The sequence below is a fragment of the Pleurodeles waltl genome, chromosome 5 (genome assembly GCF_031143425.1).
Source record: "Pleurodeles waltl isolate 20211129_DDA chromosome 5, aPleWal1.hap1.20221129, whole genome shotgun sequence".
Lineage (NCBI taxonomy): Eukaryota > Metazoa > Chordata > Amphibia > Caudata > Salamandridae > Pleurodeles > Pleurodeles waltl.
The window spans coordinates 384,618,698-384,631,935 of NC_090444.1; the positions used below are offsets into that span (position 1 = coordinate 384,618,698).

A 13,238-nucleotide genomic window follows, 5' to 3' on the forward strand; every position below is an offset into this window, starting at 1 on the left:
AGACGTTGTGTTAGAATTAATTACATTATTGTTTTAATATGAGGGGCCAGTTGATGCACGTAGACAACAAAATCGCAGCAAAGTGATCCCGGATGTACATTTCATTATTGACAGCGTGGATGCTAACTTGTTGGTTTTGGGGAATCTGTCTGATATGCTATAAGAGGGAGCCACTACTGTCCAGTTGTGAGCTTTAACTGTGCTCCTATTAGAATTAGGCAGGATGGCACATAATGATGATCAGTTTTCCCACGGGAGACCTTAGCTGGTCTTCGGCCCACAGTTGGAGCAATAAGGCATTCTTCAGAGAAATACGTGTAAGGTGATGTTCCTTATGTGCAAACCCACCAAATAAACAGTTAAAGAAATAAACACTTCAGTTACAGAAATACAGCACTTACATTTCTGAACCAAATGTATTTATAACAAGTATAATTCAATAAGGAAAATATCACAATAAATAGGAAAGGTGATACGGGTCAGGATTCAAAAGTTGTAAACCTTACAAAATTATTAGAGTTACAAATCACTTAATAATATTCTGTAGTAAAATGTATCAAAGCAGATAAATGGCCAAATCGCTTCATGGAAGTCTAAACAAAAAAATAGTGAAGGTGATCCTTCAATAATCATTGTCGAATTCGACGAGGTAACTTTACCTGGTCTACGTTTCTGCATTCACTCTTAAAACGTCTTCAACAGCAAGAAGCAGTCCAGCAAGAGTGAGCTTAAGCCCCTGTCTGGTATGGGTTCCAAGAGCCCTATGTGATTCAAAAGCATTTGGTACAGAACGGTCTAAGTATGGTACAGGGGCATCTAAAGACGACTACCCATTGCAGGGACGTCAACGGTACTTTAGTCGGTTGTTCGGTCGTTCAGTTCTTTGGCTGCGGGTTTCCTGGAGCACTATTTAGATTTGTGTCAGTGGATAGAGGTTAGTGTCATGTATCTAGCAAGCTGACGGTGAGGCCTTTAGTTCGATACACTCACTCGTGGCTTTTCATAGGTTAAAAAGCTGAAGGATCAGAGTACAATAAAGTTGCACGTCAACCCACAATGTCTTCCAAATACCTACAAAGGTGGATTTACTGCCTATAATAGAGCGCAAAGAGTAAAGAATACATAAAGGAGGAGGTTCAGCATAAAGAAGTTATGAAGCAATGTCTGATACTTGTAAGGTATGGCTCCAGTGAACTAAGTCATTTTTTAAAATTTTAAGGGGTCGTCTATAACTTGCATGTGTCCACTTTTGTTCCGAGAATCTCACTAGTTAAAACAGGGCATTTCCAGCCTTTTAGCTGGTTTTCTCTAGAACCTTTAGGCTTCCAAGCACATTAAGGAGCTAGCTTCCCAGTATGCAGCAAGCAAGAAGCAGCTTATGGAAAGGCTTAGAAACCTGAAATCCTGCACACTGGTTCAGAAGGTTTTCTTACACAACCATTGAGCAAGTACCTGCAAGCAAATATTCAGGCTACAGGCTGGATCAACTCTCTCAGTTTGTATCCAACAGATAAAGCACAATTTCTTCTACAGGACAGCATGGAAGTTATTATTTTCTTGCTTATTTGCATTCATATTCTGATGAGATGTAAGCTGCAGGGGATCAGGATAGGTTGTGGCAAGTATGTACCTATAAACCAATCTGTGGCTATCTAAAGTTTCCCACATCACTTTTCCTAGTAATATTACGTGCCTCCTTTAGGTGAAATACCCCATATTTAAGCATTTCTCCATTGCCCGTCCAGAAACAATTCAAAGTGGTGGAAGGCTCACTTGTCAAGAAAAGGTCTTCTGAAAACTTACACAAAAAAACCACACACACACAACATGACCATTGACCGTAATGAAGAGGGTATTTACTATTATAACTCCACGCACACTTTGATAGTAGGGAAGGTTATAAAGCGAACCAAGACAAATATAACTGCACTTTTAGTTTTTTGATATACCTGCTTGAAACTACTTAAACACACTATGGGGACCTGTCCTCATAACGCACAGGTCCTCACAAGGATAGTGTTTGTCTTGAACTGACAGTGTTTACCCCCGCTATGAGGACCAAATCGGTCCTCACAGCATGGGCTATACATGCCCACACATACACACACATGCGCACACACACATTCTAGCAGCAAGCCAAGCAGAATAGTCCTGGAGGAGACCACAGTTGAACATAGTGAAGTCATTGCAGTCATTCACTACTATCCGGTGGCAGACCAGCCCAGGAAGCAAACTCCAATTAACCTCATGACTTAATTAGACACTGTGTAGTAGGCAGTTGGGCAGGACAGGAGATCGTTGTTTTGGAGCTTTTAGGCAAAGACTAAAGACATTCTCCCAAGCCCAGATAGTACAGTTAGCATGAATTGTCATTGTGTGCAAACGCTACAAAATTGTATAGTTCTCATAATTTCCCACAGTAAGAGACTCATTTAATTCTATTTTTACATATGGTTGGTTTTAGCTGATATACCCCTTTGAAAAATGGGCTTTGCAAGTGGCACATTTTGTTATATAAACTTTCGAAGAACTAGAGCTGCAGGCACAGCTTTTAGGGTTTCTGTGTCGGTAGCAAACAAGATCTCTTTAAAAATTTCACACAGTGGTGAAAACTACATTGCTGGTAGGTATAATGTCCTTGTTATTATTATTTGACACCTTTCAATGAAAGCTTCCTTACCTAGCAAATTGGAAGACTGGGTTCGTGTTAACAGACGATACAATGAGAATCAGAAAGGAATCATATTTACATTGAGCCTAAGTGGAGGAGGCCTGGTCAACAGGTACACAAAGTGGAAACACTGTGGAAACGCTCCTGGCAGATGACACTTTTCACAGTGGCTCATTTCAATACTTAATTTGGAGAAGCATGAGTTAATGCTCAAACAGTAGTAGTCAGTAATGGGATCATGAGAGGCCATAAAAGAGAGCCTGGCCATGACTAATAAAAAAGGTACCAGAATATGTTAGTAACTTATGATTGGAAGCGTCATTAACTTTCAAACCTATGTCATCTCTGCATATGCTTGTCACGCAAGAGAACACCACCCCTCACAAACAGCCAAACCATCTTATCCACTACAAAGGATACATTGCAGACTTGTAGCAATCCTGCAGGTGCCCTGACAAATCATGGCACATGCTGGCTAGACTACTGAAAGCAAGGAACAGTGAACAAAATAATTAACCAAAACGATAGCGTAAATCATAGTATTCACATCATCACAAATTGGAATTAACGAACGATTGGATTGTTCACATCTATATTAACACAAGAAACAAGTGCAATTTTTATCTCTATTAAAAAATTAAATGCCAACAGATGACAGCATATCATCCAGGTCTTTCTTTAGTCTTGGATTACACTACCTCATATGTACCAAGCACATCCTCAAATATGTCGGTCATTGAGGCTGTCCATATACGCACAGAGGAAATAGGCTGATAGCTGGCTGTTTTAACGGTTCACAGAACTCAGAGGTATCTGCAAAGTCCTTTTTATAACCGTCACACATGCATGGTTTGAATTTTGTCTTCCCATGATGCTTGGAGGGTTTAGAGATGTGCAGCAGAAGCAATGTTAGACACATTCAGGTCCCTGTACATTTTCATAGCTGAACTGCCTCTCCCAGATGTTCGTTTCAAAACTTCTGACTACGACAAAGTATGATGTGCATGCGGTGAGCCTGAGTAGGGTTTACATGTGTTTTTTTCTCTATGGCTATGTTTGGGTGTAAAATGTTTGCAAATGAAACTGTTGATGGTAGTTCGCATTAGAGGTCCTCTGTTGTTCCTGCAACACTGCTCATGTCCAATTCTTCCTAAGATCCGTTGTTTCACTTACCCAGTGTTCCTATACATCATGTAGGTGCTGATTGTGTGTTCCATTAGCCTAACATGGTGGACCCAATGTACCCTGTGTCTTTGCTGGTAAAATACAACGTTTTAGTATAACATTGGCGTAACCATGATATATTCCTCAGCTTATAATTAAATCTCTCTAATACCTGATGAGATATTTTTTGCTTCCAGCGCTATGTGCAATGGCTTAGTAGTGGTCTTTAGGAAAAATTTATGTACAGTTGAGATTTTTGTAGCATGTGTTTTATCAACAATGAGGCTTATTCACAAAGCTATACTCCAGTTATGCCAGCCAGGAGTTCATAAAGAGATTTCTAGTGAGTGTAAATGGATTTACCGCTGTGCGTTTTTCTGCCCGGGGTGTGGAGTAATCCACAGCTGTAAATTCCACTAAAGGGATGGGAAGTGGGTGTGACAAAACATGGTTTGCTCCATGGTTTGGGAATGCCCACAGATATGTATGTTTAGGGGCATGCTCAAACTCTGATGTCATCCCTTCCTATCCTGGAAATGCCCAGACATTTACTCAAACCAAAGGCTGGAGTATTTCCTCCTCTATGATGGGAGCGAGACTAGATCACCCATGGATTTGGTGGGGGTGAAGCAGACCTGCTTTCTGCATGGGGAGAAATTCTTTCCCCAAGGGGACAAACAAGTACATTTCCATTGCATGCTCCAGTCCCAGTGTGTGGAATTCTATGCTATGTAGAATTCTGAACATGGGTAACATGGGGATAGTGCAGTACGCCTAGAAAGCAACACCAGTCTGTCCCTGGCGATGCTTTCCAGGCACACTCCTGGGAATGTTGTTGAATAACAAAACGTTGGATAACTGCATCATATTTAGGGGTAAATCTGTAGGTGCAGATTTACTGGGTTTTGGTGAATAAGGCCCTATGCTTCTGCAAAAGATATTTCTGCAGCGTATACATTCACATTCTCCCCTATGGAATGCATTTGCGTCATCTGGCTTCGTGGCTTAAGCAATTGTTGATAAAGTAGATACGCTCAGCATTTTTAAACTAAAGTGTGGTTTATAACTCCGCAGAAGTGAGAAAACATTTACTACGGCTATTTTTATGTGGATCATCACTATTTTCCGAAGAAACTGTATTTTAAATGAAAAATTTTACGTATGCTTTTCTTACCTCCAAATCCATCAGGCACATATGTTTTCAGAACGATATTGCAAAAAACTGTTGGAAGAGACAGGGGCTTGTTGCCTTCGTTTCTGAGGGAGATGTGCCTGTATCCAGCCTGAAGACCGTCTAGAGGCAGAATTCTCTGACCGATTAACTTGCTGTTGTCATCGTACACTGCGATCCTTACAACAGCGAGGTCAGGCAGGATCACCTGGGTGGACAGGAATAAGAAAGCATGACTAAGTATGAGAACCAACAGGCTCAGCTGGTATCGGTGTATTTGGTGTTTATTGTAACAATTTTGTAATAATACAATGGATCCTCATGTCTTGGCCACCAAACATTTAAGTCCAGGGGATTTGTTTTTAATATATCACACATTCTTATATTTTATGTAAAAATGTATCAATGCATAAAGTCAGGTTGGTTACCGCAGGAAACAGTATCTGGTAAAAGGCATAATAAATCTGCCAGTATGCTTCAGAGATTAAAAAAGCATATATTGACTTTGTCCACATCTGAACATTAAGAAAATGTCCAGAAATTACCAAGAGGTGTGACCTTAATAAGTACACTTCCTTTTATTTTCTAGACATATCCACCGTGTCTGTAGATGCCTTGAACTACGGTAGTGACCTGTGCAAATTTAATGTGAATAATAATTATGTCCACTGAATCACATTGGTATATCAGTTGATAATAATTTAAAGCACACAACCTCTGAAGACACATTGCATTGTGCATTATCTCAACCCATCAAATACTGTTTATGGAATGTAAAAGACGAAGGAAGTCGCTGCTGGTAATGTTAATATTGGGCGTTCCATGTGTTTTTGGGATGTTCTAAGTACTGGCAAAAATATTCTGCTCCTCAACTTTGATAATATGAACATAAAAATGTAGTAATTTTTGTCAATGGTTTTTTTTGTGCTGGGATAGTAGTGACTGTATGTATACTATAATTGTATGCACTATAGTTGCATCTTCATATAACTTCCCAGGGCTCACATACAAGCAGTCAGTAGTGGATTACATGACAGGCATCGCAGTCATCATTTGAAAACAAATCTGCAGGAGAGGTGTGGTGGCCATATGTTTCTATGCACGAAACATATTATTCCATAGAAAACATTATGTATATCATTGCACGAATGCAAAATAACTTGAAAAATTAGGGTTACATTTACAAGGCTGCTCAAAGGGCTGCATCACAAAGCTAAAATAACTCTAAAGAAGTGTCAGTGGGAATTCAAGACTACTTTCAGAAGGTCTTACCTTTCGGAAAACAAATGATTCCTCATTGTAAACAGGGTTCAGACCATTGTTCATCACCATACGTGTCCGGAATTCTTTCCGTATTGTGTCCGTTGGTAAGCCGTACATGTCTACTTCAACATATGTGCCAATTTTTTTGTCTGACAAAAACTGTCCAGATATCACCTTGGGTGAAATAAATGCATAATGAGCTATGACTGTATGAGCAACAAACATTTTAGAGCCACAGAGACTATTAAAGCTGAAGTATGAGTTGCTAAATATGTATAAAAGGCTGTCGAATAATTTTACAAATATTATTCTTCCCAGTGCTTCACCCAATTAGAGTTAATTTAACAACAGAAAAAGACTGCATAGAATTCAAACATCTGTCTGATATCAAGGCTGGACTTTCTCTGTCAGATGTGTCATAGATTTGCCCTAATATGTAGATATTGAGACCTACTTCGCTATACAGAAAAGGGGCAATTAATGACCTATAGGAGGACCGGGAGCGGAATAATCTGCAGTGGAGAAATGGGAGAGAAAACTGGACATGAGAGAAGTTCACTCAGTGGGGGCCAAGTTTACCAGCACAGTAGTGGGTGAATTTTATATGCAGTGAGATGGGATTTGGGGACACCCAAGGAGTGATGAGGAAGAGTGAGACCAAGGGGGCGAGTGGCCTGCAAGTGTTCGACTTTTGGACGCATTGAATTAACTATAAAGTAATTATGGCGTTACTGTACATTTACCCATGTCAAGAATGATTTTTCACTGGAATTATCTAGGAAAAATATTGTGGGTTCAAAATATTGTGCAGGTAAATATATATGGTTTATTTAGTTTTACTGTTGGACCTGGACCTGGCCCTCGTGGCAGGTTCATCCCCTGACTTTGCCTCCTTCCTCCTATTTTTTCTGACCTCTCGCTGTTGGCTCTAGGACTCTGAGCATTTTATCAGTGCTGATCAGTGCTAAAGTGCAGGTGCTCTCCCTTTTAAAGTTGGTATGATTGGCTTATACCTATTTAGCATATTTAATTTATCTGTAAGTCCCTTGTACAGTGGTATCTCTATACTCAGGGCCTGTAAATTAAATGCTGCTAGTGGGCCTGCAGCGTTGCTTGCGCCACCCACTGAAGTAGCCTTTCAAACCTGTCTCAGGCCTGCAAGTGCAGGGCTTGTGTGTGCAGTTTTCTGCCACAGGGACCTGGCAGCTAAATTTACTTGCCAGGCCCAGACCTCTCCTTTTACTACATGTAAGTCAACCCTAAGGTAGGTCATGGCTAGCCCTACGGGCAGGGTGCTATGTATGTAGAAGGCAGGATGTGTGCCTGTTTGCGTGGCCTGCCCTGGTAGTGACAAACAGCCTGTTTGGTTTCTCACTGCTGTGAGTGCTTTCTTCTCATAGGATTGCATTGGAAATGCCCTGCTTTATGTCTAGAGGGTATTGTCTGATTTATGAGGGGTAGCGTAGGCATGTTTGTTATGGTTGTAATGGTGATGAGAAATGCTGCGTACTGGCGTAAGTAGATTTTTTATTACTATTACAGAAATGCCACTTCTAGAAAGTGAGCATTTCTCTGTGCTTATGATTCTGCTGCTTTGCAGCTTGACTCCAATCCACGTCTGAGCAGAGTGATAGTTGGGCTTTGTGCATACTTTTCAGACAGCCTGTACACAGGGAATGCGGAGGTGTCACAGAGATGCATCTTCATACTGAATAGTCTTCCTGGGCTGGGAGAAGAGAGAGGAGGGGCACACCTGCATGTGTAAAGGCTGTGCCCTTGCCTCACACAATAGGGTCGTTTACCCACAACTGATGTTTGGAGCCTGTTCTGGAGGAGAGAGGGGGCATTCCCAGAACCAGTTGTAACAGGTTGGAAACTCCTCTCCCTTTCTTTGTAAACACACTGTAAAATTGAGTATAAGTACAGGGGAGTTTTCCCCACAATTGGGAGACACTGGTGACACTTTGAACTGGACACAGAATGCTGGTGGACCTCACCAGGAACTGCCATGGACTGCTGCTGCTGTGCTGACCTGTGACCTGCTGGGTCACTAGGAGAGCCTGCCATCTACCTGCATCCCGCTTGTGCTGGCCTGCTGCTGGGCCCTGCCACCTGTGCTCCATTGCGCTGGACAGTTGTCCCCCAGGGGCAGGGTGCTGTGGTCCCTGATCCCTGTACTTCCACCTGAAGCGCATGAGGAGTGCTTCTCCTTTTTCTCCCGTAGCGCATTGAGAGCGCTTTAGAATGGTGCCATGTAGTGCCTCATTGGATTACAGGAAGCACCTAGGAAGCGCTGTGGCTTTCCCCCAGGTTTCGCACTGGGAAGCGATCTGCCGCTGGAGATCATCGCCGTGACCCGGGCGTATCGAAAATAGATCATGTCTAGAGCTCGCTTCTTGCAGTGCCCCCGGGGGAAGGAGTGAGATTAGAGAAGGAGCGAGCGTGCTCCTACCGTGCCCCGGGGCGATTCGCGCTCTACAGAGTGCCCCAGGGGCACAAGCAGGCACCTACTTTAGAGCCTGCACACCGCTGCAGCCCGGGCGGGCCGCAGCCTGCTGTGTAAAGCCGGGAGGGGAAGGAATCCTCATCGGAAGCTTCCGGCCACACCGGGCCCCCCTTTGTCTTTGTGGATGGGTGGGGGGAAGGAAGCCTCATCGGAGGCTCCTCCGGCACCAACGGAGCTCTTGTGTTGGGTGAGACCACAGGCAAGGCGAAAGCCTCGACGGAGGCCCCCGTGCTGCAGGTCTCCATCGGTGCCCCTGCGTGTTGTTTTAGGGCATTGTTTGCTCCCCCCAACTTGTTGAGGGCCAGTGGAGGCCTGGGGAGGGGGAGTCAGAGATCATGGTCCCCAGGAGGGGCCAAGTATAAAGACCGGAGGGGGTGTGTGCTACCCCCCTTCCCCAGGATCAATATGTGGCCCCTGTTTTCGAACATAGGAGCGCCAGGGGCCCTCCTCTTCTGGATCTTCTTGGCACACGGAGTGCCGTTTTCATCAGGACTACAGGTACTTGGCATAACAATATACTCTCTAAATGTTCTGCTAGGATATTGTGGGCTGATATGTTTTTCTGGACTTCTGATGATGTGCTACATATATGTTTTGCAAATGTTGCATTTATGGACATGCTCTGCTAATATGTTTCCCTGACTTGCCATATGTTTTATAATGTTCTTGATATGGGCGTTTATGATATTTCTATGACAAGCGCATTTGTGTAGTAATGTGATTCCTGACTACTGTTTATGTTGCAGAATAATAACTAGCCTGTGTGTTATATGTGACTACTGCTGGTTCTGCAGAGTAACTAATGTGTAACGTTCTGACAACTGTTAAGGTAGCAGGATATTACTGACGTTGTGTTTGGTCTAATAATTGTGTTGTGTTCAATACAGCATATTTTCATATAACTTGGTGTTGTGTTTCCTTTGTGGTGGGGCTAGTGCGTTACGTGTGTTGGCCTGACTGCTTGTGCCAAGCTACCAAGGTGGTGAGCAGGTGTTCTCTTGGACGTGTAACTCACTTGCCCTGCCTATAGTGGGTGGGTTCTGCCTGGCTTAGGTGCATACCCTAGCCAACCAGAAACCTAATTTCTAACACCCTCACTGTTAGACCTGGCCTCCTTAGTTTCCCCTAACCTTTAGCCCTCTGACCTGTTTTTCTGACTCGTTTTAGCTGGCTTTTAGGAATCTTTGCTCTTTACCACTGATGTCCAGTGCTAAAGTGCAGGTGCTTTGTACTCTGAAACATGCACTGGCTTCTCCGCAATTGGCATATTTAATTTACCTGTAAGTCACTAGTAAAGTGTACTAAATGTGCCCAGGGCCTGTAAATAACATGGTACTAGTGTGCCTGCAGCAATGACTGTACCACCCCCTACAGTAGCCTTCCAAACATATCTAAGGCAGAGCCTGTGTGTGCAGTTTAAACTGCCATTTCGACTTGGCAATTGAACTCACTTTCTAGGCCCTATGTTTTCTTTTCATTACAAATGCGTCAATCCTAAGGTAGGCCCTGTTTAGCCCCAAGGGCAGGGTGCAGTGTAGTTAAACAGCTGGACATGCACTGTTTAGTTTTTAAATTGTTAGTCTGAAAATACCACTTTTAGACCTTAAACCATTCTGTGCTTTATCCTGCCTCTGAGTACGTTTGGGTTGGGCTGGGTCACAGCTACACTTTGTGAATTCCCTCTAGACAGCTACAGACATAGGACACTCAGCTGCATCTGCATTCATCTGTATACTGATGGGTCTTGCTGGGCAGAGAGAAGGGAAGGGCTTGACACTTACATTTCAATAGGTGGTGTCTTGTCTTCACACAAAGGACTGGTTACACCCCACAGATAACCTGGCAGACAGGGCTGAGATGAAAGGGACCCTTGTGCACTTCAGAGAACGCCTCTGACTTCTCCCCCACATCAAAGGCCTTTTTGGGTATAAGTACTGGACCCCAAGCCCATGCAAATCAGATCTCTATTGGAACAAAGGACACTCTGCCAGGAAGTACTGTTGGCTAACCAGGAGGGACTGTCACTCTGCAAGTGCATTGCTGTGATGGCCTTGTGCTGCTGCTGTATTAGGGACTGCCACTTTGCTGCTTCTCTGTTGTGTTGGCCTGCTGCCTGCTGCTTCTGTCCTGAAGTGAGAAAGACTGGTCTTGCTCTCCACATCCTTGCAACCAAGAATCACCAATTGGCTTGCCCCCTGTTCTCTGCAGTCTGAGGGACACCAAAGACTACTTATAACTCTCCTGGTGCTGCTGGACTTTGCGACGGTGCGTCTTACACTTGTGTGAGGTGTCCTTCTCCAGTCTTGGGCCTCGGAAGTGGGTCTGCAGCTGCAAACTGCAAAAAGCGATGCATCGCCCCAAGTGGGGTAGAAAAATCGACACGCCACCTCAAGAAAACAAAGCATCGCCTCTACAGCTGCAAACAGTGATACATCGCCCAAGTGTGACAGAAAAAGTGATGCTTCGCATTCCTGTTGATTACGCAACGACTAGCTGGTGACAGCTGCTTCACCACTGCATGACCTGATAAGGATGCTCTGCGATGCCCGCTGCTGCCACATCACATCCACTTCTACAGTACCTGAGGTTGGTGCATTGCCACGAGTGGGGGGGAAATATTGACGCATTAGACCTCCGCTAACAGTGCACTGCTCCTCCAAGGGTACTGTTTCAGCAGACCCTGCGTGGGTTCTGTAGCCGGCCTACCCTCTCATGCGGTTGGCCTGGATTTTGACCTGGCACCAGACCTTCATGACCTCAAGCAACCTTTCTACTGCTATATACTTCTAAGCACTGTTTTCACATTTAGTCTTTAAAAGATCATATCTCAATCTCCTCTTTTTGGATTTTTGTAATTTTTGTCTTTTTTTAATCAGATAAATATTATCTATTTTTCTAACCTGGTGGGGAATCATGTTGCGGTTCCTTTCACTGCGTCAGAGTAATTTAAGTGTTGCACAAATACTTCGCACATTGCATCTAAAGTTAAGCCTGCCTGCTCTGTGCCAAGCTACAAGGGGGTGATCACAGGTTAATTTAGGTTGTGTATGTGACTTGCCCTGACTAGGATTGTGGTCCCTACATGGACAGGGAGCAAACCTCTGCCCACTCACTCACATATATGCATCTTGACAATATTTATATCGTCATGTTAAGCAGAGGTGGATGTCGACATTTTGAATCGCAAGAACTGCATTTTTCAAGTAGGTTTGTACCAAAACATTATTCTGTCAACATCTGGAGCTGAATCAGTCCCAGGCAATTGTCAGGAACATCACCCCTCCCTGGGGACTTCCATGGATGTCCCGTTATGTGCCTCCCACAGTTAGGTGCATCATGCACAAGTCTTCTGCAAGCAATTACCCTCATATGGGATTTGTGCTCATTCAAAATGTAAAACACACACAAGGGACTGGTTTGTGGAACCATTGAAATGTAATGCATTGACCAAAACAGTGCTCCCTACCAAGGTTATAGCAGACTTGTTGCTGGCATGGTGCTTTCATAAGTAGTGCCTCTGTACTTTGGAAAGCATTTCTTTGTCAGAAGGTTTTGGATGGACACTAATTCAATTATGGTTGACAAGATGTACTACTTTTCCTTTCTGCATTGCAAATGTACCTTCGATGTGCCAACATGCAATCTAAACCCAATTAAGTGCAATAATCTCACTTTTAATGACCACAGCAATTTGCATAGATTTCGCTGATGCCTGGTCCAGGAAAAATAATTAACTCAGTCATTTCTCCACTACTATTCTGCAAGATTTCTTCCATTATCAGCTAGAGTGAACTGTCGCCAACATGCGGTGATAATAACTGACTACTTCTCAGCCAGATAATTATAAATGTAAGCGTGCACAGAGTATTGCAGAGTATGTTGGTTTTCTCTATCTTTGTATTCACTTAATTATGAGATTTAGAGTTGATCATGTCAAGCTTACATAGATGGCATAACTGTTCTCTACATATACTAGAAGCACCTTCCACCTGGTAACCTGAAGGCATGCCTACTGGTAACATACAAAGCTCCTCTTGATTAATATTGGCAAATGCATCTCCTCTGACTTGTGCTAGGCTTAGCAAAGTCAATGGTAGCTGGTGGCTAGCTATCGGTAAATGCTTATGCATGGGGGATACCTTGCTAACCCACTGCTTTGTGACTGTGACTGAATGCTGACATTTGAGCAGGCAGAATAGGGTGTCCATTTTGGTCTAATGTGCTTCCCTGAAGTGCTCTTTTACTGCTACAGGACCTACCAGTGTTTCATTTCTTCTTCTGATGTTTTAAATATTATCAAGTATATTGGCTTGTGGCCGCACCATAACTCTTTATTCTGCACACTTATATTGAGCTAATGAAACCATAAGGGCAAGGAAGGCAGAGTCCTGGGTAGAATTAGTCCATTATGTGCCATTGACGAAGGGTGGGATTTTCCAAATTAGATGACTCAGTGATTGTAG

General features: G+C 43.4%; 1 protein-coding gene across 5 annotated transcripts in view; it reads right to left on the bottom strand.

Moving 5' to 3' along the window:
- The window catches only part of PLCB4 (phospholipase C beta 4), a 985,968-nt gene that overhangs the window by 150,826 nt on the left and 821,904 nt on the right, over positions 1-13,238 (bottom strand). For all 5 annotated transcript variants that reach the window (XM_069234144.1, XM_069234142.1, XM_069234140.1 and 2 more), the window contains 2 exons: positions 6,279-6,443; positions 5,010-5,214 (listed from right to left, as the gene is read on the bottom strand). In XM_069234144.1, coding sequence (XP_069090245.1) covers positions 5,010-5,214; positions 6,279-6,443 — 370 coding nt within the window. The remainder of the gene's footprint in view (positions 1-5,009; positions 5,215-6,278; positions 6,444-13,238) is intronic.